At 43.6% G+C, this 27,910-nt stretch overlaps 1 protein-coding gene across 3 annotated transcripts; it reads left to right on the top strand.

Moving 5' to 3' along the window:
- On the top strand, positions 1 to 25,726 carry LOC149127605 (uncharacterized). Of its 3 annotated transcripts, none has more exons than XM_089329543.1 (2): positions 1 to 615; positions 25,520 to 25,726. In XM_089329543.1, the coding sequence occupies exons 1-2, from the start codon at positions 19 to 21 to the stop codon at positions 25,547 to 25,549; spliced, it is 627 nt and encodes a 208-aa protein (XP_089185669.1). In that variant the 5' UTR covers positions 1 to 18; the 3' UTR covers positions 25,550 to 25,726. The 3 variants fall into 3 exon arrangements, 2 of the variants coding, with proteins under 2 accessions (XP_089185669.1, XP_089185668.1); XM_089329542.1 differs by lacking the exon at positions 25,520 to 25,726 and adding an exon at positions 19,371 to 19,453; XR_016231787.1 differs by lacking the exon at positions 1 to 615 and adding an exon at positions 10,166 to 10,565.
- Positions 25,727 to 27,910: the final 2,184 nt, after the last annotated feature.

Here is a 27,910-nt window from a genome sequence, read left to right as displayed (position 1 = left end):
GAGCAGCCTCACGTCAGGATGTCCGTCCTTGTGCGCGAGAACACGCGTCACGTGCCGCAGGCTCAGCCTCACTCCCTGCACAGCACCGCAAGGTCTCCAGGACCCCGCACGCCTGCGTCCCGGGCCCCGTGCGAAGGCCGCACCCGACCCCAGTCGGGCGGCGGTGCTGGACTTGGTTCCAGGGCCCCGGGAGCCCCAGGGCCCACTCCGGCCGGGGCCTCCACAGCAGCCCTCAAACGGCGGGAAAGGCCACGTGGGCAGAGGCCACGCCCCTCGTGCGTCATCGGCGCAGGCCCCGCCCAGCCGCGCCTCAGCGCCGCGGTCCCTCAGGCGGCCGAGGCCACGCGCACCGACCGCACAGGGACGCCTCAGCCCTGCCTTCACCCTGGAGGACGTCGGCGGCTGGAGCCCTTGAGGCCATTGCTGGGGACACCTGCTCGAGGGAGAAGCCGCCGAGAGCGAACACCACGCCGGGCCCAGGAGCGGAGGCGGCTTGGCGGGATGGCGCTGAGGAACAGCGTTTCCGGAGGGCAGAGCGCCGACCCGGCCTCAGAACTGACGCTCAGAGGGAGGAAGACGAGGGAGCGGCGCGCACAGCTTCCTGGGAAGAGCGAGGTAGGGGAGGGCGGTGGCCGCGTGCAGGGGCTGGAAGGCGCGCCAAGGCCCGGCGCAGGCGCCCAGGCCGGCGGTGCAAGCCCAGGTAGCCAAGCCTTGGCCGCCCCGCCGGGAAAGGAGTCTCAGGACACCCTGCGTGGATCGGGCGGTAGGAAATGCTGCCTTCGTCTGTCCAGCCTCTCACAGCCATGATCGTTTCCTTCTGCGCGTGGGCGTGAGCGTCCTTCAACCCGCGAGCTTCGAGATCTGTCAGGGTTTGGTTGCACCGGACAGGAGCTGGAGACGTGTCCCTAGGAGCCCTGTCCTCCGTGTCTCCCGGAGCTGCGGGGTTGGAGGAGGCGCAGGGCCCTGGGGTGCTGCAGCCTGGGGGCAGGAGAAGGTGCACGGAGGCGCAAGGTCTGTGTCAGCTGGGAAATCATTCGTTCCCTTATTTGCTCACTGAAAGGTGATAGTTCAAGGCCCGCTAAGGACTCTGGGTTTTGAGTCCTGGTTTACATTCTGTCTTAACCAGACTCCCCCATGTCATCCTTCCCTCAGCTTTAAATCGTATGTGCTGCTCCTCCGCACGCGGAGGAGCCGCACCGGACCGGGCGCTTGTTGTTCCCTTTTTTACAAGTCCTTTCTATAGTAAAGTAAGAATAAGTAAACAGCAAACTCCCAAAGCAAGAATGAGTAGAGAGAAATGAGAAAGAACGAAGTAACGAACTTCCCCGCGAACTCTCCAACGCACTCTCCAACCAACCCACACCACCATGCCGTCTCTCTCCTCCTATATAGTCCTCTCCACCAATCCCAACTTGGCTGCCCACACGCCGAGCACGCCACTCTCCTCCAATCAGGAGCAGCTCCTGCAGCTTGTCAAGTTGGTGAGAGGCAGCTGGGTAGAAGCTGTTTACTTCTCTCCCAGCGCCATATTGTGGGAGAGCAGATGCATAGAATAAATCTTAATTCCAGTAACAGTATAGTCCGAATTGCTCCCCACAGATCCCCCTTTCTTTTTATTTTTTTGGCGTTGATACGCGCCTGTGTAAAGTTCAGTGTGATCTTCATGCTATTGACTCTTATTTGTCGTGCTACTTCAGAGTTTGTTGAAAAATGTCCCGTATTCCAAAGATCCCAGGGATTGGTTATTCATTGTTTTCTTCCTCAAATGGAGTTTTCTTCTTCTAGATCTTCTGCTGGCAGGTTTATCAACCGAATTCTTCTCTCAGGGGTCCATATTGGTTGTGCCGCACCCTGTGGAAAAAAACAAACGGCGCCTCGTTCTCTTCTGAGTAAGGGGAACGGGCCTTTCCATTGGTTGTCCTGTAAATCCTTCCACATTACCCACTGTATTGATTCCTTATCAACTGATTGAGTATGCATTTCTGCAGGTGTTTTACCGTTCTTTTTCTTGTTCAAAAAATTAATTGTATAAAGAGCTAGGGCCAAGACATCCTTGTTGGATGTGGCCATTTCCCCTATTCCCCCTTTTTGTTTAATTATTAAATTTTTTAAATATAAGTGAGCGCGTTCTACCACAGCTTGCCCCTGTGGATTGTATGGAATACCGGTAATATGGGAGATTCCAAATTCTTTCAAAAATGCAGCAAAACTATTTGATGTATACGCTGGGCCGTTATCCGTTTTGATCACATGAGGAACTCCCCAGGCTGCAAAAGCCTGCAAGCAGTGTTGGATTACTTGTTGTACTCCTTCTTTATTCATGGCTGTGGCCATAATTACACCTGAGTATGTATCTACAGTGACGTGAACACAGCTTTGTCGCCCAAAAGAAGGGATATGTGTAACGTCCATCTGCCAGATATGTCCTGGTTTAAGGCCACGGGGACTGGCTCCCGCAGGAATCTTTGGAACTATGGTAACAACGCACTTTTCACAGGATCTAATAATATCTTCTGCTTGCTTGCGGGGAATATTAAATTTAAAACTTAAAGTGTGGGTGTTAACATGCCATTTAGAGTGATATTCTTTAGCTTGTTCCAAAGCGGTGCATGCAAGCAAGAATCTTGAATAGTGATCTGCCATCATGTTTCCTCGAGTAAGTGGGCCAGGTAAATTAGAATGAGCTCTTATGTGGCCTATGTAAATAGCATGCTCTCTTTGATTTAATAACCCCTGAATTTCACTTAGATAAGAATAGACTGAGGAGGATTTAAGAATAAGGCACTGTGTAGTGAGCATCTGAACTGCATTCACCACATATGCACTATCAGACAAAATATTCATGGGTGCACTCTCTCTGCGTAATACTGTTGCGATAATAGCTAATTCTGCATGTTGTGGAGAAGGGGATGCTGTTAAAACGAAATATCGTTGATTGTTAAATATAGCTGCTCCTGTTCCGCCTTTAGCTCCATCCGTAAATACGGTAACTGCCCCTTGAATTGGATCCCTTCGCACCTTCTGCACCCGTTTTATTGAAACCTGTGTGCAGAAGTTAACAAATGGATGGCGAGGGTAGTGATTGTCAATCTCTATTTGTAGAATGAGAACTATGTATGCCCATTGCCAGCATTCCCTTGTAAAGGCTTCTACTGCCTCTTGAGCAAAGGGAACTACACATCGCTTTGGAGTCTTCCCCGCCATTTCTGTCGCCTTTTTTATTGCTGTTAATATTAAATCGGCCACCGCAATGCCTTGGGTGTATAGTACACGCGGTGCATGTGAATGTGGGTATACAAACAACAAGGGTCCTCCTTGCCAAATGACTGCGAAGGGATACAGCTGTTCCATAAAAATTAATATTTCTAGGGCTTGTTGTGGATCACATCTTTCCATCTGCATTGCTTTAATTTGTTTTTCAATTTTCTGTAACGCCAAGCGGGCTTCTATTGTCAATCTACGAGGGGAATCAAGCTGGGCATCTCCTTCTAAAATATTGAATAATGGCATCATATCTTCGGTAGTTAATTTACAATAGGGCCTCAACCAATTTAAATTGCCACATAATTTTTGGAAGTCGTTAAGGGTCTGTAACCCATCTATTGCAATTTCTTTTTTTTTTTTTTTAAACTTTTATTTAATGCATATAATTTTCCAAAGTACGACTTATGGATTACAATGGCTTCCCCCCATACCGTCCCTCCCACCCACAACCCTCCCCTTTCCCACTCCCTCTCCCCTTCCATTCACATCATGATTAATTTTCGATTATCTCGATATACAGAAGATCAGCTTAGTATACATTAAGTATGGATTTCAACAGTTTGCTCCCACACAGAAACATAAAGTGAAAAATAATAGATGATTTTTTTAAATGATGATGAAATCAGAGCAGACCTATTGTCATGTTTAATCCCAGTGAGAGTCAAGTTGGGAATTGATAATTTCTTTTTTTTTTTTCTTTTTTTTTTTTTTTTTACAGAGGATCAGTTTAGTATGCATTAAGTAAGGATTTCAACAGTTTGCACCCCCATAGAAACACAAAGTGAAATATACTGTTTGAGTACTCGTTATAGCATTAAATCTCAATGTACAGCACATTAAGGATAGAGATCCTACATGAGGAGTAAGTGCACAGTGACTCCTGTTGTTGACTTTACCAATTGACACTCCTGTCTATGGCATCAGTAATCTCCCTATGCTCCAGTCATGAGTTTCCAAGGCTATGGAAGCCCTCTGAGTTCTCCGACTCTTATCTTGTTTAGACAAGGTCATAGTCAAAGTGGAGGTTCTCTCCTCCCTTCAGAGAAAGGTACCTCCTTCTTTGATGACCTGTTCTTTCCACTGGGATCTCACTCGCAGAGATCTTTTGCCAGAGTGTCTTGGCTTTCCATGCCTGAAATACTCTCATGAGCTTTTCAGCCAGCTCCGAATGCCTTTAGGGCTGATTCTGAGGCCAGAGTGCTATTTAGGACATCTGCCATTCTATGAGTCTGCTGAGTATCTCACTTCCCATGTTGGATCACTCTCCCCTTTATTTACTCCATCGGTTAGCGTTAGCAGGTACTAGACTTGTCTATGTGTTCCCTTTGACTCCCAGTCCCTTCACCATGACCAACTGTGAACTGAAACTGATCACCTGGAACAGTGAGATGGCATTGGTACATGCCACCTCGATGGGATTGAATTGGAATCCCCTGGTATGCTTCCAACTCCACCACTTGGGGCAAGTCAGCCTGAGCATGTCCCAAATTATACATCTCTTCCCTCTCCCATTCCCACCACCATGTTCAACAGGGATCACATTTCAGTTAATTTTCAACACTTAAGAATAACTGTGCATCAATTACAGATCTAAACCAGTCATATTAAGTAGAACAGATAAAAAAAACTACTAAGAGGGATAATGTATTAAGTTGTTCATTAACAGTCAGGGCTATGCTGATCAAGCCACCATTTCCCATAGTGTCCACCTCACTCCAACAGGTTTCCCTCTTGGTGTTCAGTCAGTCGTCACCGATCAGGGAGAACATATGGTATTTGTCCCTTTGGGACTGGCTTATTTCACTCAGCATGATGTGTTCCAGATTCCTCCATTTTGTTGCAAATGACTGGATTTCGTTGTTTCTTACTGCGGTATAGTATTCTAAAGAGTACATATCCCATAATTTCTTTATCCAGTCTATCGTTGATGGGCATTTAGGTTGGTTCCAGGTCTTAGCTATTGTGAATTGAGCTGCAATAAACATTAGGGTGCAGACCGCTTTTTTGTTTGCCAATTTAAATTCCTTTGGGTAAATTCCAAGGAGTGGGATGGCTGGGTCGAACGGTAGGGTTATCTTCAGGTTTCTGAGGAATCTCCAGACTGACTTCCATAGTGGCTTGACCAGCTTGCATTCCCACCAACAGTGGGTTAGTGTCCCTTTTTCCCCACATCCTCGCCAGCATCTGTTGTTGGTAGATTTCTGCATGTGAGCCATTCTAAACGGGGTGAGGTGAAACCTCATTGTGGTTTTGATTTGCATTTCCCTGATTGCTAATGACCTTGAACATTTTTTCATGTGCCTGTTGGCCATTTGGATTTCCTCTTTTGAAAAATGTCTATTGAGGTCCTTGGCCCATCTCTTAAGTGGGTTGTTGGTTTTGTTTTTGTGGAGTTTCTTGATCTCTTTGTAGATTCTGGTTATTAACCCTTTATCTGTTGCATAGTTTGCAAATATTTTTTCCCATTCTGTCGGTTGTCTCTTCACTCTCCTGACTGTTTCTTTTGCAGCACAGAAACTTCTCAATTTGATGCAATCCAAATAGTTGATTTTGGCTTTGACTGCCTGTGCCTCCCGGGTCTTTTCCAGAAATTCTTTGCCTGTGCCAATATCTTGAAGGGTTTCTCCAATGTTCTCTAGTAACTTGATGGTGTCAGGTCGTAGATTTAGGTCTTTAATCCATGTTGAGTGGATTTTTGTGTAAGGTGTAAGGTAGGGGTCTTGCTTCATGCTTCTGCACGTGGAAATCCAATTTTCCCAGCACCATTTATTGAATAGACTGTCCTTGCTCCAGGAATTAGTTTTAGATCCTTGATCAAATATAAGTTGGCTGTATATGTTTGGGTTGGTTTCTGGTGTTTCAATTCTGTTCCATTGGTCTATCCATCTGTTTCTGTACCAGTACCATGCTGTTTTAATTACAACTGCCCTGTAGTATGTCTTGAAATCTGGTATTGTGATGCCTCCGGCTTTGTTTTTGTTGTACAAGATTGCTTTAGCTATTCGAGGTCTCTTGTGCCTCCATATAAATTTCAGCACCATTTTTTCCAGATCTGAGAAGAAGGTCTTCGGTATCTTGATTGGTATTGCATTGAATCTGTAAATTGCTTTTGGGAGAATGGACATTTTGATGATATTGATTCTTCCAATCCATGAGCATGGAAGATTTTTCCATTTCTTGGTATCCTCTTCTATTTCTTTCTTTAAGGTTTTGTAATTTTCATCGTAGAGATCTTTAACTTCTTTGGTTAAGTTTATTCCAAGGTATTTGATTGTTTTTGTAGCTATTGTGAATGGGATTGATCTTAGAAGTTCTTCCTCAGCCATGGCATTGTCTGTGTATACAAAGGCTGTTGATTTTTGTGCATTGATTTTATACCCTGCTACTTTTCCAAACTCTTCTATGAGTTCCAATAGTCTCTTAGTAGAGTTCTTTGGGTCCCCTAAATACAGAATCATGTCATCTGCAAAGAGGGATAGTTTGAGTTCTTCCTTCCCAATTTGTATCCCTTTAATTACTTTTTCTTGCCTAATAGCTCTGGCTAGAACTTCCAGAACTATATTGAATAGCAGTGGTGAGAGTGGGCATCCCTGTCTGGTTCCAGATTTCAGTGGAAATGCTTCCAACTTTTCCCCATTCAATAGGATGTTGGCTGTGGGTTTTTCATAGATTGCTTTGATTGTATTGAGGAATGTTCCTTCCAAACCCAGTTTGCTTAGAGTTTTCATCATGAACGGGTGTTGTATTTTATCAAATGCTTTCTCGGCATCTATTGAGAGAATCATATGGTTTTTCTTCTGCAGTCTGTTAATGTGGTGTATCACATTGATTGTCTTGCGCACATTAAACCATCCCTGCATACCAGGGATAAATCCCACTTGGTCTGGGTGGATGATCTTTCTGATGTGTTGTTGCATTCTATTGGCGAGAATTTTATTGAGGATTTTTGCATCTATGTTCATCAGGGATATTGGTCTGTAATTCTCTTTCAGTGCTGCATCTTTCTCTGGCTTAGGAATTAAGGTGATGCTGGCTTCATAGAAAGAATTTGGGAGGACTCCCTCTTCTTCGATTGTTCTGAATAGTTTGAGAAGAATTGGAGTCAGTTCTTCTTTAAACGTCTGGTAGAATTCAGCAGTGAATCCATCTGGTCCTGGGCTTTTCTTTGTTGGGAGGGCCTTTATTACTGTTTCAATTTCTGTCTCAGTTATGGGTCTGTTTAGGTTTTCGATGTCTTCCTGGTTCAATTTAGGCAGGTTGCATGTGTCCAGGAATCTATCCATTTCTGATAGGTTTCCCTGTTTGCTGGCATACAAGTCCTTGTAGTAATTTCTGATGATTCTTTTTATTTCTGTGGTGTCTGTTGTTACATTTCCTTTTTCATCTCTGATTTTATTGATTTGGGTCTTTTCTCTTCTTTTTTTAGTTAGTTGTGCCAATGGGGTGTCAATTTTGTTTATTTTTTCAAAAAACCAGCTCTTCGTTTGGCTGATTTTTTGTAATGTTTTTCTTGATTCAATCCTGTTGATTTCTTCTCTGATTTTAATGATTTCTCTTCTCCTACTAGATTTGGGTCTGATTTGCTGTAGGTTTTCTAGATCCTTGAGGTGAATTGAAAGCTCATCTATTTGGTGTCTTTCCAATTTCTTGATGTAGCACCTATTGATATAAACTTTCCTCTTAACACTGCTTTTGCTGTGTCCCATAAGTTTTGGTATGTTGTGCTGTTATCCTCATTTACTTCCAGAAAGCTTTTGATTTCTCTTTTGATTTCTTGAATGACCCAGTGTTCATTCAGGAGCATGTTGTTCAATCTCCATGTGTTTGCGTATGCTCTAGGGATTCCTGAGTTACTAATTTCCAACTTCATTCCTTTATGGTCTGAGAAGCTGCATGGTATGATTCTAATTCTTTTGAATTTGCTCAGACTTGCTTTATGGCCTAGTATGTGGTCAATCCTAGAGAAGCTTCCATGTACTGCTGAGAAGAATGTAAAATCTTTAGCTGTAGGATTGAAAGTTCTGTATATATCTGTTAGATCCATTTGGGCTATAGTGTCGTTTAAATCTACTGTATCCTTGTTGATCTTCTGACCGGATGATCTGTCTATTTCTGAGAGTGGAGTATTGAAGTCCCCCAGTACTACTGTATTGGGGTCTAAGTCTCCCTTTAAGTCCGTTAATAAATCTTTTAGATAAACTGGTGCCCTGTAGTTAGGTGCATATACATTGATAATTGTTATATCTTCCTGTTGAATTGATCCCTTAATCATGATATAGTGTCCCTCTTTGTCTCTCTTAACAGTTTTTGTGGTAAAGTTTATGTTGTCCGATATTAAGATGGCTACGCCCGCTCTTTTTTCATTTCTGTTGGCATGGTATATCTTTTTCCAGCCTTTCACTTTCAGTCTGTATGGACTTTGTTGGAAAGATGTGTTTCTTGTAAGCAGCATATAGATGGGTTTTGTTCCTTAACCCAATCAGCCAATTGGTGTCTTTTAACTGGACAGTTCAGGCCATTCACGTTCAAAGTGACTAATGATAAGTGGTAACTTTGCCCTGCCATTTGCCAAAGATAAGTTCTAATATATGCTTTGAATTCCCTGTGATCTTTTGCTGTGAGGTTTCCTTCCTTGGTTTCCTTCCTTTACCTTCTTTCATATTGATGACCATGTTTCTGTGTTTCTGTGTGTAACACATCTTTAAGCATCTTTTGCAGGGCTGGACGAGTGGCAACAAATTCTTTCAATTTCTGTTTGCAATGAAAAGTCTTTATTTCACCTTCATTCACAAATGATAGCTTGGCAGGATATAATATTCTGGGCTGGCAGTTGTTCTCTCTTAGTACCTGGGCTATATCTCGCCATTCCCTCCTAGCTTTTAGAGTTTCTGATGAGAAGTCAGCTGTGAGTCTGATTGGAGATCCTCTGAGAGTAATCTGACGTTTCTCTCTTGCACATTTTAGGATCTTTTCTTTATGTTTCACTGTGGAGAGTTTAATTACAACGTGTCGTGGTGAGGATCTCTTTTGGTCGTGTTTATTAGGGGTTCTGTGGGCTTCCTGTACTAGGATTTCTCTGTCCTTCTCCAAACCTGGGAAATTTTCTGCTAATATCTCACTAAAAAGGCCTTCTAATCCTTTCTCCCTCTCCATGCCTTCAGGAACTCCTAGAACCCGAATGTTGGTTTTTTTAATAGTATCCTGAAGATTCCCGACAATATGTTTCAGATTTCTAATTTCCTCTTCTTTTCTTTGGTCTGACTGTATCCTTTCCTGTTCTCTGTCTTCTAAGTCCGATATTCTCTCTTCTGCTTCACCCATTCTGTTTGTAAGGCTCTCTATTGTGTTTTTCATTTGATCTATTGAATTCTTCGCTTCAGTCACTATCACAGTTTCCTGTTGTACTAGTTGTTTCGTTTCATTTTGATTCCTCCTTAATATTTCATTTTCACGAGAGAGATTTTCTATCTTGTCCATTAAGGATTTGTGTAGTTCCAGAATTTGTTTTTGAGAACTTCTTAATGTTCTTATCAATTTTTTGAGATCTGCTTCTTGCATTTCTTCTATGTCATCATCTTCATAATCTTGAATTGGGGTGTCTTTTTCATTTGAGGGCGTCATGGTGACTTCCTTGTTTTTATTACCTCGGTTTTTGCGTTTGTTATTTGGCATATTGGAGATATTTGGTTTCTTCACTGTGGTGCTTTTTCTTGTTATACTATGACTCTAGATTAAGTGGACTATCTGTTTTTGATGGAGCCTTAGGGCTTGAGATGGGTGTGGCCTGAGAGCTCTGTTTGGTGTGCCAAAGGTGACACTCCCAGGTTAGGCGTGGTAAATCTCTCTCTCTCTCTCTCTTTCTTTTTTTTTTTTTTTGATTCAAAAGGGAAGTAATTCCGCACAGCTGAATGAAGTTGGAGGTAGTTAGCAGGCAAATGATATACCCACAGGAGCCAGAGATCGGAAGCTCTTTCCCAAGATCCCCACAGGGAATCTGTTCGGCCCTCAGAGTGGGCTCAAATTCTCCTTCAGCCTCTCACTGGGTTGCCAAAGTTACGGAATTGTAGCGTCTCTGGAGAGTGCTCACGTGAATTCCGTGAGTTCTCTCCCCCACCGTCTCTTTTTTCACAGTCTCAGTTCAGTAGCACCACAAATTTACTAGCTCCTAATCTCCTGTTAATTCACCCCGCCCAGAGTCAGGTTTTTCTGCTAGGCTCAGGGCCGGTGCAGACCTGAGGTCGCTCTGCTTATGACGTATGTCCAAGATGGCGCCTGCTCTTTGTCTTGCTCGTCCTTGAGAGGTGAGCGGAGAGAGAGAAACCCGTGTCCGTACTAGAGTCACCCTTTTTTTTTTCTCTCTCTCTCTCTCTCTCTTCCAGTTAGCCTTGTGAACTTCCCCCCCCCGGGGGGTCGTTCCCTCTAGTCTCCTCTCTCCGCTTGCCTGCCGGTGTCTCGGGCTATTGAGGTTCGGCTCACCTCGCGTTCCAGCGCTGGTGTGTTGAGTCTGCCGCTGATGTCCCAAACTGTGGGCTCCCACGCTGTCCACGCAGGTCCGCTGTGAGTCACGCGTTCCGGAAGAGTTTCTTCTGCTGTTTCCTCCCCTACTCTTCCTTGAACCTGCAGTATCTCCACTTTTATTAAACTATCTCTCCCCAGACTATCAGTGTGCTCCCTTCCTATTCCGCCATCTTGCCGGGAGTCCCATCTATTGCAATTTCAAATTCTAATGGGGTTACCTTTTCAGAAGTTACTTTAAGTCCTAAGTACTGTACTACTTCCCCTTTTTGTATCTTCTCTGGCGCTACTTGTAACCCAACTTTTTCCAAATATAATAGCAGCAGCTTATATGCTTCCATTAGGTGACTTTCACTTTCAGCCGTTATTAACAAGTCATCCATGTAGTGTAAAATTTGTACTTTTGGGCACTGTTGTCGAACCGGCTCTACTGCCTGGTCAACATATAGCTGGCATATGGCAGGACTGTTAGTCATTCCTTGGGGAAGCACCTTCCATTCATATCTTTTGTCGGGACCTTGATGATTAATGGAAGGTACGGTGAAAGCAAACCTCTGAGTGTCTTGTTCATGTAGAGGTATGCTAAAAAAGCAGTCCTTCAGATCGAGTACTATTAGTGGCCAGTGCTTTGGGATCATAGTAGGAACCGGGAGTCCGGGTTGCAATGCCCCCATGGGTTGCATCTGCTGATTAACAGCCCGTAAATCATGCAACAACCGGTATTTCCCTGATTTTTTCTTTATCACGAATATTGGCGTATTCCATGGGGAGGTTGATGGTTGCAAATGGCCTGCCTCTAATTGTTGTGATACTATATCATTTACCGCAGCCAACTTTTCCTGGGTAAGGGGCCACTGTGGTATCCACTTTGGCTTGTTGTCCAGCCATGACAATGGCAGCGGCTGCATCTCAGTGGCCCCCACGAAAAACCCGTGTCCTGTCTTTTAAAATCGCCTATGGGCTGGGCTAGGTCCCTTCTGCCTTCTCTGGAGCCTAATCCTCTCTCCTGATATCCCTTTTTATACATAATACGCCGTCCTGTAGAACTCTCCAATTGATCCTCATTTGTTAACGTCAGTCCCAATTGTTCTAAAATGTCTCTTCCCCATAATGTGATGGGGAGTGCACTAACATAAGGTTGCACATTTCCCTTGTTCCCTTCTTGATCCTGCCAATGAAGCACCTGAGCACTCCTTGATGGTGTCATGGCCGCACCTAGGCCTACTAAAGTATTATCTCCTGGCTGAAGGGGCCATGACTTCGGCCAATCATTTTCCGAAATTATACTTACATCCGCACCTGTGTCTAGCAGGCCCTGAATCGACTTTCCTCTAATGGTTAAGGTCCACAGAGGTCGATCTGCTAGAGATAGGGACAAGGCTGCAAATTTCTCCCCTTGGGGTCCATGAACGTCCTGCGCTCCAATCATGATCAGTATTTGAGCCACAGGTTCTTCTGGTTTGATTTGAATAATACCCTTTGTAGATTGTATTAGCACTTTTAACTTATCAAAAGGTAACTGAATGACTCCGGTGATGACCATTAGGCCTCTCAAAGCATTTGTTTCTTTTCCTACGATTATTCCAAGTCCGTTATGCTCCGCTGAAATTGCTTCTGCCCTCACCTCTATGGCTTGTGGCCCCATTTGAGGTGTCAGTACCGAATATTCGGTGGCTCGTAACTCTGCGCGGTAAATATTTGGTTTTGGGACCGTGGCACCCACCGATTGTTTTGGCCCCGGGGTGCAGGGGCCCACATTCCGTTTTTTTGCTGTTGACCATATACACCTGATCTTCTTATGGGGCCCGGCTCATTTGGCATCCTCTGGGGATTGCCTGCGCTGTTTATTTTAAAGTAACATTCACTGACCCAATGATTTCCTCTTTTACAGCGTGGGCAAAGGCCTGGTCTTCTCGAGTTCTCTATGCCCTGCCGATCTCGGGCTGGAAATCTGGCCCTACATTCCCTCATTAGATGCCCTTCTCGACCACATCTAAAGCATATACGTCCCCTCATGTTCTGTCTAAATTGTCGGGTTACTGCTACTGCAGCATGTGATCCAGAAACTACATCATCCATGACATCCCTACAGATTTTCAAAAAGGTAGGGATGTCCTTATGCTGCCATGGTCTAAGAGCTTCCCGACATGTTTTATTGGCCTGTTCATACGCCAATCTTTTGACTAAGGGCATTGCTTCTTCCACGGTTTCGAAAATGTTTCCTGCTGCTTCCATTAATCGGTTCACGAAATCAGCGTAAGGTTCGGTAGGGCCCTGTACTATCTTAGTTAGGCTGTGTCTTACTTCTCCTTTTCTGGGTATCACCTTCCAGGCTCTTCTTGCTATCTCTCTCACCTGTAAGAGGACAGCTGTTGGTAATCGGGCCTGCTCATCGGGACAGGCAAATCGCCCTTCTCCATTTAACATTTCCTCATCCCATGCTTGATTCCCTGTTTGATAGTTCTGCTTTGAATATTCTCGCGCAAATTCTTTATAGGCAGCTAGCCACAAGAGGAAGTCACCCCCGCCTAACACCGCCTTTACTAAGTTTCTCCAATCCTCAGGTATTAGGCCTTGCTGCCCGATGTTATCAAGGATTGCCTGAGTGTAACTTGCATGGGGCCCATACAATTGTACTGATTGCTGCAACTCAAGTAATTTATGGTCAAGAGGCGTCCATCCCCTGTTTCCCTGTGGATCCTGAATTACAGGAAACACCTGGCCTGGTTCCTGGTACTGCTCCCAAGCAGGTTTTCTATAAACAGCTCCCCTTTGCTTGTTTTCGGTTCTTGGCCTTTCTAGCTCCTCCTGCATACCTACTCCCTCCATCACTCCTTCTTCCTCCCACTCTTCTTCAATCTCATGGGGAAAAAAGGGGCTTTTCTTTACAGGAGGAAACTTTGGTAGTACCAATGGGCGATACCGGGGTGGTGATTCATCCTTTATGGTTGAATTTGCCAGCCTTGTATGGCCAGGCATCTCTCTCGGGGGCGAGGTTCCCTCCTCAGCTTCCTTCTCCCCCCCATAAGCTTCCTGGCTCTCTAAATCCTTCTTTGATTTTCTTCTCACTTGTTCGTTACAATAGTTGCTCGCCTGGCTGCCCTGCCATAATTCTTCCTGCATTTCACTCCCCTCATTAAGCAACAACTCGATCCCTTCCGTGGGGTTCTGAAGCACCTGATCAACGAGTTGCCACAGCTTCAGCACTTCTATCGGTTCCCCAGCCTCGCGCATTTTCCGTCCCACCTGCCTCCACTGCTGTGGAAACCAGGGGGACGTCTCTACGATTGCTCTTACGAATGCATGAATTTTCCTCCCCCCTCGTTTCCCTTGCTTAGAGGAAAAGCTGCGACGAGGTGGGGAGTAGGAAGAGAGAGAGAGAGAAACCATATTTAGCCCATAGATGATCTTTAGGGAGAAACAGAGGATGGTGCCCAGGAGGAGGAAGAGGTAGCCAGTGGGCAAAGAGTAGCCAAAGAACTCCATTGTCTGTACCGTCTGTGACATGTTGGAGCAGTGAGCGTAATGGAAGACCGAGTCTCCCAGACGTTCCCAGTTAATACCTCCTTCCTAGCTTCTAATTTTCTTCCCCCGCGGCTTTTTTCCTAGGTTCTGACTAGCTTTTCACCGGCACTCTTTCCGTCCGGCCTTCCCCTAGGCTCTTTGCTAGTCTCTCTCTCCAGTAATTTCCCACTTCTTCCCGGTCTTTCCCTCCTAGGTTTCCTATCCGAGTCACGGCACCACTTGCTGCTCCTCCGCACGCGGAGGAGCCGCACCGGACCGGGCGCTTGTTGTTCCCTTTTTTACAAGTCCTTTCTATAGTAAAGTAAGAATAAGTAAACAGCAAACTCCCAAAGCAAGAATGAGTAGAGAGAAATGAGAAAGAACGAAGTAACGAACTTCCCCGCGAACTCTCCAACGCACTCTCCAACCAACCCACACCACCATGCCGTCTCTCTCCTCCTATATAGTCCTCTCCACCAATCCCAACTTGGCTGCCCACACGCCGAGCACGCCACTCTCCTCCAATCAGGAGCAGCTCCTGCAGCTTGTCAAGTTGGTGAGAGGCAGCTGGGTAGAAGCTGTTTACTTCTCTCCCAGCGCCATATTGTGGGAGAGCAGATGCATAGAATAAATCTTAATTCCAGTAACAGTATAGTCCGAATTGCTCCCCACAGTATGTTGAAAAATCTGACCTGAACCTCAGAGGGTTATATTGATACAGCACTTAACACTAACCGATAGAATAAATAAAGGGGAGAGTGATCCAACATGGGAAGCGAGATACTCAGCAGACTCATAGAATGGCAGATGTCCTAAATAGCACTCTGGCCTCAGAATCAGCCCTAAAGGCATTTGGATCTGGCTGAAAAGCCCATGAGAGTATTTCAGGCATGAAAAGCCAAGACACTCTGGCAAAAAGATCTCTGTGAGTGAGATCCCAGTGGAAAGAACAGGTCTTCAAAGAAGGAGGTACCTTTCTCTGAAGGGAGGAGAGAACCTCCACTTTGACTATGACCTTGTCTAAACAAGATAAGAGTCGGAGAACTCAGAGGGCTTTCATAGCCTTGGAAACTCATGACTGGAGCATAGGGAGATTACTGATGCCATAAACAGGAGTGTCAATTTGTAAAGTCAACAACAGGAGTCACTGTGCACTTACTCCTCATGAAGGATCTCTGTCCTTAATGTGCTGTACATTGAGGCTTAATGCTATAACGAGTACTCAAACAGTATATTTCACTTTGTGTTTCTATGTGGGTGCAAACTGTTGAAATCTTTACTTAATGCATACTAAACTGATCTTCTGTAAAAAAAAAAAGAAATTATCAATTCCCAACTTGACTCTCACTGGGATTAAACATGACAATAGGTCTGATCTGATTTCATCATCATTTAAAAAGTCATCTATTATTTTTCAGTTTATGCTTCTGTGTGGGAGCAAACTGTTGAAATCCTTACTTAATGTATACTAAACTGATCTTCTGTATATTAAGATAATCGAAAATGAATCTTGATATGAATGGAAGGGGAGAGGGAGTGGGAAAGGGGAGGGTTGTGGGTGGGAGGGACGGTATGGGGGGAAGCCATTGTAATCCATAAGTTGTGCTTTGGAAATTTATATTCATTAAATAAAAGTAAAAAAAATATTGATACAGCACTAAACGGGATGTTAAAATGAATCTGCCCTCCCACAAGGGTCAAAACAATTCTGCATCTCTATGCTTCCATGTGAATTTTAGTGTTGTGTTTTCTAGTCCTGAGAAGAATGCTGTTGGTAGTTGATGACAAATGCCTTGAGTACTAAATGGCTTGGGTAATACAGATATTTTCATTATGTTAGTTCTCCAGTTTATGAATATAGAAGATCTTTTTATTTATGCATATGTTTGGATTTCTTTTGTTAGTATCTCTTCATTGTAGAGATGTGTCTCATCTTTAAATTTATTACACAGTTTTTTTTTAGCTTTTGGGAATGACATTTACATAATCTCTTAGCAAATTCTTCATTGGTGCATAAAAATGCTATGTCTTTGTATGTTGATTTTGCATAATGCACCTTTATCTAATTTTCTTACTAAATTGCTTATTAATATCCTAGTAGAGTCTTTAGATTTCTCTCTCTCTCTAGTCTATCATTTGCTTACATGGGTTATTTGAATTCCTCCTTTCCCATATGGCTTTTGTTCATTTTGTTTCTCTAATTGCTCAAATACTTCCATTAGTATTTTGAATATGGATGGTGACAGTGGACATCGTTTTCTGGTTCTAGATTTTAGAAGAAATGCTTTCAGCTTTACCCCATTAACTATTTTTCTGGTTGTGGATTTTTCCTATACAGCTTTATTAGGTTGAGGTATGCAAATTCCAACCCCAATTTGTTCAAGATTTCATGATGAATTGATGTAGTATTTTATCAAATGCTTTTTCTGCATTAACTAAGATGGGCATGTGATATTTATCTTTGGTTCTGTTGATATGATACCTTACATTTATTGATTTTTGGATGTTGATTCATTCCTAAAATAAATCCCACTTGATCGCAATGTATTTTTTTTAAAGATTTATTTTATTTATTTGAAAGACAGTTACAGAGTGAGGTAGAGATACAGAGAGAGGTTCTCCATCCGCTGTCCCACTCCCCAGATGGCCGCAGTGGCCTGAGCTACGCCGATCCAAAGCCAGGAGCCAGGAGTCCCCTCTGAATCTCCCACATAGGTGCAGGGGCCCAAGGACTTGGGTCATCTTGTACTGCTATCCCATGCCACAGCAGAGAGCTGGATTGGAAGAGGAGCAGCTGGGACTAGAACTGGTGCCCGTATGGGATGCCGGTGCTCCAGGCCAGGGCCTTAATCTGCTGCACCACAGCACTGGCCCCTGTGATGTATGTTTTTTTTTTTCCTTTTCTTTTGTTTTAATGTAATGTTGGAATCAACTTCCTAGACTTTGTTGAGAATTTTTGCATCTATTGACCTATAACTTTGCTGTTTTTGCTTTGACTGGCTTTTGGTTCCAGATAATACTGGCCTCGTAAAATTAGTTTGGAGCACCCCCTTTAATGTTTTGGAATAGTTTGGCTAGAGCTTGCCCAGAGAAGAACTAGCCACATTCCTCATTTAGACAGAAGTGAAAGTTCTCAGGCATCTGGCACTCAACAAGAGATCATGGCTTCCTGTCCTGCTGCTATCTGGAGCCCCAACACTCTGTGCTCTTGGAATTCACTCTGGAGTGCTGTCACCTCCTGCCTTGGAGGGACATCCTGTGACATCACTGAGCCTCTGAACACAGAATTGTCCTGATGCAGTGCAGCATCAGCCATCTTGCCTGATTATAGAAGGACGTGGAAAGTTGCCTGACCCAAAGGAAAAAAACCGCACAGCAGCTTTGCAGGTTGTAGTCAGGGACAGAAGGTCCTCTAGTGTTGAAATGCAGACTTGAACCAAGGGACCATGACCCCTACTTATCCAACCATGATCATGGTTTGCCATCTACAATCTGTAGAGCTGTGGTCAGGAGTTAAGTTTTTTTTTTTTAAGATTTGTTTGTTTATTTGAAAGTCAGAGTTACACATAGAGAGGAGAGGCAGAGAGAGAGGGGTCTTCCATCCGATGGTTCACTCCCCAATTGGCTACAATGGCTGGAGCTGCGCCAATCCGAAGCCAGGAGCCAGGAGCCTCCTCTGAGTCTCCCACGTAGGTGCAGGGGCCCAAGGATTTTGGGCCATCTTCCACTGCTTTCCCAGGCCATAGCATAGAGCTGGATCAAAAGAGGAGCAGTCGGGACTAGAACAGGCACCCATATGGGATGCCGGCACTTCAGGCCAGGACGTTAATCCGCTGAGCCACAGCGCTGGCCCCAGGAGTAAGTTGTTTGATTTAAGTCGGTAATAGTAATTCTTTCAGGACCTTTTCCTTCATGGCTTCCTCTGTGCCTCTTTTCTCTGCCCCCATTCCAAACTTTCTCTTTTTTCTCTCTTTCATTTTCTCTATTCTCTCTCTGCTGCCACACTTCTGCCACTTTCTCCTTTTTGACGCATTGTACCCTCTTCCCAACACCTGCATCTCCCAGGTTATGTCAGCTTCACTGTGCTGGATAGGGCACTCAGCACTGATGCAGATGATGCCTGTAATGTTTCTGTGGTGGGAAATTTGCTTGGCTGTGAGCATAAAGGTTGCAAAGAACACACCATTGAAAGTCTTTTATACCCTCCTCTTCTGAGATTCTCTAGGACTAAAAGTTGACATGATGCAATGGAATTCGTGATACCCCAGGCCCTTGTAGCAAATACCTCCTTCCACTGATCATTTACTGGGCACTATCAGGTGTCAGGTCCTGCACTGGAAGGGCACTGCATAAGGAGCACATCTCAGGTCCCCTGATCATGAAGTTCATTTGTGGAGACATTGAGAAGGAGCAGCAAAGTAGGTGCAGAGCTTATTCTAGTCCTTCCTGTGTGCCTACCATCTGGGTCTTGTTTGACTTGGGGTGACCATGAGGATGAAGCATGGTGAAGAATGGTAAATGTATGACTTTGGCCTGAGTGGTACAGCTATCACCAGAAGAGGGCTGCCTTCTACAAGGCAAGAAGCAGGTGGGATCAACTTGTGGCCTTGTGTTTGAGTGTACAGTGCAACAGCTCATTCATGTCAATGATCAAACATGCTAAAGATAAGAATTATTGTGACCAGCACAAGCTGGTTGTGAATGTGTCTTCAAGTGAGAATGAAGGGGTTGGGAGTGTCTTCTCACCACCTGGGAACACTCTGTGACATTATAGTACGTCATCTCTGATATACTTGTTTGGTGTGTGGCTGTTAATGGAAAAGGTTGGTGGCTCAAACCCTAGGATCTTCTAGTCCTCAGATGTTCTAGTTGTCACCTAAGTTTTTTCTGGCTCCTGATTCTTTCACATCTACTCAAGTCCCTGAAGCTGTTGTATCTTTCAGGCAGGGGGGTCACTGCCACATTCAGATCCTCCCAGTATCCTTTTGATTTTATGTGTGGGTGCTACTGGGTAGCTGTGAAGTGTCAATGTTTGGAAGTTTGCACTGTGCCCTGACAGCTCATTGGTTTCTCCCTGTCCTTACCAGATGCCCCTAGTCTGCCTGCACTATCATGGGGTGAGCTTCTCTGACCCAGGTGAACCAGCACCTGCACTCTAGGAGTACTCCCAGTACCTGCAGGTGAGGGCACATGTGAGGAACTGACCAACCGTTCTGACTTTAGTTGATGCAGGTCAATATGCTATATTAACCATGGTATCCTAGAATGCCACCAACACTGTGATTATGAATAGTTGTATCCTGACATAAAATATTAATAGACATTCTTTTAAAGATATTTTTATTTTAACTTTTAATTAGTTTTTAACAGATTCAATTATTTCATAGATGCAATTCTTTTATTTTTAAGATTTATTTATTTGAGAGGCAGAGTTACAGACAAATAGAGGGAGAGACAGAGAGAAAGGTCTTTCAACTGCTGGTTCACTCTCCAAATGGCTGCAGTGGCTGCAGTTGGTCCAATATGATGCCAGGAGCCAGGAGCTTCTTCCAGGTCTCCAAGTGGGTACAGGAGATCAAGTGCTTGGGCCATCTTTCACTGCTTTCCCAGGCCATTAGCAGGGAGCTGGATTGGAAGTGCAGCAGCCAGAACTCAAACCAGTGCCCAAAAGGTATGCTGGCACCACAGGCAGAGGTTTTACCTGCTATACCACAGTGCTGGCCTCCATTGATACAATTCTAATAGACATTCTTTTTAGAGTAGTTCTGTGTTTACAGATCAACTGAGCAAATAGTACAGAGGGTTCCCACATATCCCCTGCCCCCTAACGTTTCTGCTGTGTGCAAGTCTCTGGGTGGACATGTTATCATAAGCAAGTGGATCATAGCAAAAAAGCTACAAATAATCAAACAAGTTAATAAATAAACCAAATTTGAAGCATAGTTTCTCTGTTGCCTTGTTCCAGGAACCACTCCCTCTTCCTCTGCTTTCAGGTTCAGCAATGATAATGACTGCCTTTGTTGCTGCCCTGCAATTTTGTGGTTTCCTCACCCATAGTGTTTTCTTGTGAAGAAAAACCAAAGACATGGTTTCATAGGTAGATCAATATGTACAGTGACCTAAAGCAGACGGAAGTGCATGGTTCCTGCACTATGGCCTTACTCATAGTTTAGGACACACGTGAAGGAAAATTCTCCCATTAGGTAGAATATTTGTGGTGGATCTAAGAATTCACTTTGTGTGAAAGGAGAAATAACCTGAAGACCAGGTCAACACTAATTCATAGGCAGTATTTAACAAATTGTGTGGCTGGTTATAGGTTGGACTTACTAGGAAGCACACCACGTTTGAAGATAGGCAATTCCCATATAAATCCTCCTAATACGGCATCTGCAGTGAGGTTGGTGCTTGCTTGATGACCCAAGAGACAAAGAAGACATTGAATTTTTCCTTTCCAAAGCTGATCTGATGCTATTTAGTACCCAAAAGACAAAAGGAGATATAGCTATCTTCCCTGGTGGACTCCAGTAATTTTGTTGGTGAAGATTGATTACACGAGGCTTCCTTCTATCATAGCAGGGATAGTGTTTGTCCTCATTAACATGGGACTTTAGCATAGATTTGCCTTCGTTGGCCACAGGACTTCTGCCAGTGTATGCAGATGCATAGAATACCACACATATTATGGGGACTAGCGCTGTGGTGCAGCAGGTTAATGCCCTGGCCTGAAGCGCCGGTATCCCATATGGGTGCCAGTTCTAGTCCTGGCTGCTCCTCTTCCCATCTAGCTCTCTGCTATGGCCTGGGATAGCAGTAGAAGATGGCCCAAGTCCTTGGGTCCCTGCACCGGCGTGGGAGACCTGGAAGAAGCTCCTGGTTCCTGGTTTCGGATCAGCACAGCTCTGGCCATTGTGGCCATCTGGGGAGTGAACCAGCGGATGGAAGACCTCTCTCTGTCTCTACCTCTCTCTGTAACTCTTTCAAATAAATAAAATAAATCTTTAAAAAAAGGATACCTCACATATTATAACTTTTTACTGCACAGTAATACCTCTGACAGATACCTTATGTATCAGCAAATACAGTAGAACAACAAATCATACCTGTAGAATTCATGGTCTAATATCAGCCAGCAGCCGTTGCCTTAAAAAAACTGCAGTGCACTGCAGTACAGCAAAAACAGTCCTTGGCAGATGGTTTTTTAGTGTGTGTGTGTGTGTGTGTGTGTGTGTCTTTTTTAATTTTAGTTCTTTTTTTTCTTTTTTTTTATTTAGTAAATATAAATTTCCAAAGTACAGTTTATGGATTACAGTGGCTTTCCCCACCCCATAATTTCCCTCCCACTCGCACCCCTCCCATCTCCCGCTCCCTCTCCCATTCCATTCACATCAAGATTCATTTTCAATTATCTTTATATACAGAAGATCAATTTAGTATATATTAAGTAAAGATTTCATCAGTTTGCACCCACACAGAAACACAAAGTGTAAAATACTGTTTCAGTACTAGTTATAGCATTACTTCACATTGGACAACACATTAAGGACAGATCCCACATGAGAAGTAAGTAAACAGTGACTCCTGTTGTTGACTTAACAATTTGGCACTCTTGTTTATGGCGTCAGTAATCTCCCTAGGCTCTAGTCATGAGTTTCCAAGGCTATGGAAGCCTTTTGAGTTCTCCGACTTCAATCTTATTCTGACAGGGTCATAGTCAAAGTGGAAGTTCTCTCCTCCCTTCAGAGAAAGGTACCTCCTTCTTTGATGGCCCTGTTCTTTCCACTGGGATCTCACTCGCAGAGATCTTTCATTTAGGTCGTCTTCTTTTTTTTTTTTTCCCCAGAGTGTCTTGGCTTTCCATGCCTAAAATACTCTCATGGGTTCTTCAGCCAGATCTGAGTGCCTTAAGGGCTGATTCTGAGGCCAGAGTGCTATTTAGGACATCTGCCATTCTATGAGTCTGCTGTGTATCCCACTTCCCATGTTGGACCGTTCTCTCCCTTTTTGATTCTATCAGTTAGTATTAGCAGACACTACATTTTAGTTCTTAAAAAATGAGTAATTCATAAAGTGAATACTGTGCACACACATAATTTTATACTTTTGCAAATATCTTTCAGTGATAGATTTTCAAAATAGGAATTGCTGGATGAAGGAGTAAATGTTTATGTAATTTTAGTAAATGCTGCCAAATTTCCCCGCATAGGAGTTGCCCCATTTTACCTTTCCACATCAGAGCATGAGAATGCCTACTTTCCATGGCTTCTAATACAGGGCATGATGTCAAGCTTTTAGATTTTTGCCAATCTCATATAAATATAAGATCTTAATATGGTTACATTTGCTTTGCTCTTATTATAAAAGAGGTTGTACAACATGTAACAAAATATAAGGTCCATTTTAACTTCTTTTATTCTGAATTGTTACGCAATTTTTAAGTAATTCATTTTCTGCAGTGCTCCATTTTTAAGAAACTGATTATCAGGAATATCAATCCTTTGTCACACCTGCACACACTTCTTACTATTGCCTCTGGATTTAAGCCTAGTTTGGAAAGTTTTCTTCTGTATATCAAGGCACTTTTTCTTTTCCAGCTCTGATCATTTTGGAATTTCTAGAAGTATATGGTATTTGCAGGTTTAATTTTTACCTTTACTGTGTTGTAGTCCAGTTGTCCTAATGTAATTAATTAAAAATTCATCTTTTCCTTACTTGCTCAAATGCTAAATTTCTACATGCATTTGTGTATATTTTCCTATATCTTCTGTTCCAGGATGTCTGCCTATTCATACAGCCACAAAGCACAAATATTTTAGTTACTGTGGGTTTGTATGTTTTCTGTGTTTATTTTAATGTTTTAAACTCACTCTCCTATTGTTCTTGAAGTTTTCCTGACAATTTTTACTTGGATTTTCTTCCTTATGATTTTTATGAACAAAACCTGTCCAACTCCAGACATTTTTTCTGTATGTGAAGCCTGTATGCTCATTTTTTTCCTGAAATTTTATTATTTTTCCTTATGGCTTGAAATGGTTTCTCCATTACTACTTTTGAGATTTCCAAATCTTTAATCATGCTATCTATGAACAGAAAAAAGTTTTGCTTCTTTCTGTTTTTTTTTTTTAACAACGTCCATTAATCTTTATTTGATTTGACAAAATCTGCATTATTAAAAGACAAGTAACAAAATCTGAGCTTATATTGAATCTGACAAATTAATTCTGCAGGATCTAGAATATTATATAAGATATATGAACTGAGGGGAAATAAAAGCATCACATTCAGTTGTTCCTTGCAAAGAGAGAACCACATCTGCAGGTAAGGTCCAGAGTGTGTAGCACATGAAAAATCCTAGAGAAAATGCAATTTCAACTTGCTTGGTAAAATGGTTTTCCCTTTTGGGCAGAAGAAGAGGTGGCTAAAAGAGTAGGATTCAAAGGCATATGCAGAATGGCTTCTCCATTTCAAAACAGTATAAAAATTTTTAGATCGTGGCACTAGGGCACCTTTGAGGAAAAGAACACCTTCACCAGAGTAGACTCTTTGCATAATTCTTGAGTAATTATGTACAATTTTCAAGTAGTAAAGCAGCTTTAAAGAATCACTTCACATTTACAGTGGCTATTTATTTTCTTCTCACCCTCTGGGGCCAGATCTGTTTCTGCATCACAGGGACACTTTTCCACACAGTTGCTTGGGAACCGTCCTCTGATTCTTGAAACATCTTCTACAAAGGAATCATTAAGAATTTTGTCTCCAGGCCAGCGCCATGGCTCAACAGGCTAATCCTCTGCCTTGCGGCGCTGGCACACCGGGTTCTAGTCCTGATCGGGGCGCCTGATTCTGTCCCAGTTGCCCCTCTTCCAAGGCCAGCTCTCTGCTATGGCCCGGGAGTGCAGTGGAGGATGGCCCAGGTGCTTGTGCCCTGCACCCCATGGGAGACCAGGAGAAGCACCTGGCTCCTGCCTTCAGATCAGCGCGGTGCGCCGGCCGCGGCGGCCATTGGAGGGTGAACCAACGGCAAAGGAAGACCTTTCTCTCTGTCTCTCTCTCTCTCACTAACTCTGCTTGTCAAAAAAAATAATAACCCAGTGGTGCTAACAGGAGAAACAGTGTGAATGAAGCATGATTTTGGTAACTACAATTGTTGATCTAAGGACAGTGATGATCCATATTCATTACACATCTGTTACACTTTCTGCAGTGATGTGAATGTGGTGCCTTGGATGCTTGGCAGACTACAAAACTGGAGATACATGGTATCCTGAGAATTCTCCGGTTTCCACCCCAGAGGGACAAAGCCAGGACCAAAAAACATGGCATTGAAGTAATTATAATGAATCATGACAGTCCAATTTATCAACATGGTGAAATTCACACTTCCTGCAGTTTAGTAAGGGTCAGTACCACAGCACAGAGTCAATTATGGCCATCGTTGAACATATTGCTGTAACACCAAGGGCTATGATGGGACCCCAGTGATACAATATCTTTGATTCTTGGAGATTTTCAAACTTGATAACTGAGCAGAATGTACCCATTTTGGCACAGAAGAATGTCTTCCTACTTCTAAAAATTACAGATTTCCTTTTTTCTGTGCATGCATTTCCATGTGTGTTCCTTAACTGTCATGCCTTCAAACTGTGGGATGCTAATGCAGACCATGCCATTTTCACTGCTAAGGACTCGAAGTTCTTTATCCTAACTAGAAGAATCCAGTATCTTTGTTGGAAACTCAACCTCAGTCTGGTCCTGCCTGCCTGCTCCACAGCCATCGCATTTCTGGGGTGGCCTGGGCTCAGCTGGAACAGATTTTCTCCTTCTTGGGTAATTCCATCATGGACACTTCAATCCGTGGCAGGCAGAAAGCAAATCCCGTTTGCCTGAGGCTGGGGTGTGGGATCTCCCACAATCTATGCCTCTCCACCTCTTTCTGTTTCTTTTGCACTGAATTTCTTTATCTGGACTAATTAACTTAGTGAATACATTTATAGTAGTAGAGATAATGAATATCATTATTTTGTTTCTGATGTTAGTTGCTATGCATCTAATATTTCCTTATTAAGCAATATGTTGTTTTTGGGGCAGATATAGTTAGATTTTATCAGGTTAAGAAAGAATCTTCCAATAAACTATCTGACAACTGACTCTCAGCCCTGGAAAGAAGGAAATCCACTCTTTAACCCAGGGGATAATGTACTAATCAAGGCTTTGCCCTCTCTCTCCCTTTCCTTAGAACTCATTTGGAAGGGATCATATATCATGATTTTATCCATACCCATCTTTGTCAAGGTGAATGGGATTGACTGCTGGATCCACCACTCCAGATTCAAACCGTAGACATCTCAACGCAAAGAACAAGATCAGGAAAAGATGACCCACCCAGACACGTACACCTGTGAGCTCACTGAAAACCTCAGATTCTTCTTCAAAAGGGTCAGATCTGATGGTAAGCCAAGACTAGTGTCCTCATCTGGTAACATCACTAACTTCAGTGAATCTTGACTGTGGCAGTGAGACTAGGAGTAACAACCTCTCTGATAAAACAGTTGACAAAGGGATCATAGTAGTACAGCTCTTCCTCTGCTGGGTGTGATGGCTCTTTTTCTTATGTTGTATGTATGTAACACTGATGGGTACAGCTATTGGTTCTTTTATCAGGGTTGATCACAACTCCCTTGTCCATATGGCAAATGCAGCCACCGACTTAACAATTGCTGGATGTGTTTTTCTTCTTTAAGAACAGCCATTGAGCCTTAGTGGTTTAAGCCTCAGATTTGAAATGGGTTGACACAAATAGTAAAAGGTAAAAAATCTGTCCTTCTCTAACCCTGTCATGCCCATAGATCAACTCTTGTGGGAGGGACAAGTAACTTCCTACATAAATATGGGAGGACTTTATTGCTCTACTTCTATTTTTGGCTGGGGCTTTGGCTGAAAGGGAGTCTATGAAAATAAGAGTCATCCTACTCTATTGGCGATGTGATCAGCATGCTCCAACAGAGGGAGGGTAAAACCAGTGAAGTAAAGGCAAGGCAAAAACTAAAACAAAATGAAATAAACCTCTCATCCCCTAAGATGTTCAACATCATGATCCACCGCTAAGTAATAATGTTACTCGGGGCTGGCACTGTGGCATAACTGGTAAAGATGCCACCTGCAGTATTGGAATCCCATATGGATGGGTGCTATTTTGAGTCCTGGCTGCTCCACTTCCAATCTAGCTCTCTGCTATGTCCTTGGAAAGCAGTAGAAGATGGCCCAAGTCTTGGGCCCTGCACCTGCATGGGAGACCCAGAAGGAGCTCCAAGTTTCTGGCTTCAGATCAGCTCAGCTCCAGCCATTGCAGCCATTTGGGGAGTGAACTATTGGATGGAAGACCTTCTCTCTCTCTCTCTCTGCCTCTGCCTCTCTGTAACTCTGCCTTTCAAATAAATAAATAAATCTTAAAAAACATTAAAAAATAATCTTAACAGCATGCCCACAAAAAAGCTTCTTTGTCTTCCCTGAGGATGTTCTTTGTAGGTTACAATAGCCAGTCTAGAAAGGCGTTGGGTATAAGATGCTTCCATCCAGGTAAAACCAGAGGATGTTGGACACTGGGCCAATTAATGCCAGACTCAGAAGGAATCTTCTTTCTCAAATCAATCAGACATTGATTGAGAGGGCTTACCAAGCCAGAACCAAAAGAGAACCAGAGAACACCTTGATTGTACTGGGTGTTGCTGACCGAGTGGCATCGCTGGCTGGGTGAACCTATGGAGCAGTTAGTACTCACCCACAAGAAACTAATATTACCAACACTGTAGGTGACATAGCTCAGGAAGCTCATCTCAACCTCAAAGACCTACAAAAATTTCTTAACTTATTAGTACAGATGGTCTTAGACCACAGACTTGGTTTGGACTATATGTTAGCTCAGCAAGCAGGAGTGCATGCAGTACCAAACACCTCTTGCTGCTTCCATATCCACATCTCAGGAGCCATAGATACCTGAACAGATAAAATCCTACAAAAGGCCATGTGGTAAAAAAGTCTTTCAGTTAAGACACAAATGATGGGTCAAGTCTGGGAACAAATGAAACCCTGGTTGCCATCCACAGCGTGGATACTTGCTCTGCTGGGCCCATTGTCTATGATAATCTGTACTCTAATGTTTAGGCCCTACATTTTTAACCTGCTTATTAAATTTGTTTCTTCTATACTTGAAGCAATGAAACTCCAGATGGTCATGCACATAGAACCTCGGTTGGAAACAGTGCTGTGAGTTGGTACAGAGGCCCCCTTGAAAGGCCACCCAGTGTTGGGACCTTGGCCTGACTGAGGGCCCCTGCTTCTCCCCTACTCAGCTTGAAGAAGCCAGAGCCATCTCTGCTCTAAGCCCTGTCATCAGCCAGGGTTTCCATAAGCAGAGAGGGGGAATGCATAGAACTAGAAGCAGGCCAGACTGGCTGTATCCTGCAGCTCCTTTCAACACGTATGCTAAGGCTCCCTCCCAGCACATACACACTAAATAAATCAGGATGGAAACCCCTTGTAACAAATACTTATCAAAGGTGACAAGACCTAAGTTTCAATGACAAGATCTAGGTCTCCATAAAAACAGGCTAGAAAGGGCTCCATTAAG

Source organism: Oryctolagus cuniculus, chromosome 3, assembly GCF_051225735.1.
Source record: "Oryctolagus cuniculus isolate XC-2025 breed Fujian yellow rabbit chromosome 3, ASM5122573v1, whole genome shotgun sequence".
Classification (NCBI taxonomy): domain Eukaryota; kingdom Metazoa; phylum Chordata; class Mammalia; order Lagomorpha; family Leporidae; genus Oryctolagus; species Oryctolagus cuniculus.
This window is presented reverse-complemented; position numbering and strand designations above follow the sequence as displayed.

Excerpts from the sequence above, each read along its gene's own strand:
- LOC149127605 (XM_089329542.1), top strand. The coding sequence starts at position 19 with ATGTCCGTCCTTGTGCGCGAGAACACGCGTCACGTGCCGCAGGCTCAG. Across the intron at positions 616-19,370 it reads AGCTTCCTGGGAAGAGCGAG|ATGCCCCTAGTCTGCCTGCA; the intron begins GTAGGGGAGGGC and ends TGTCCTTACCAG.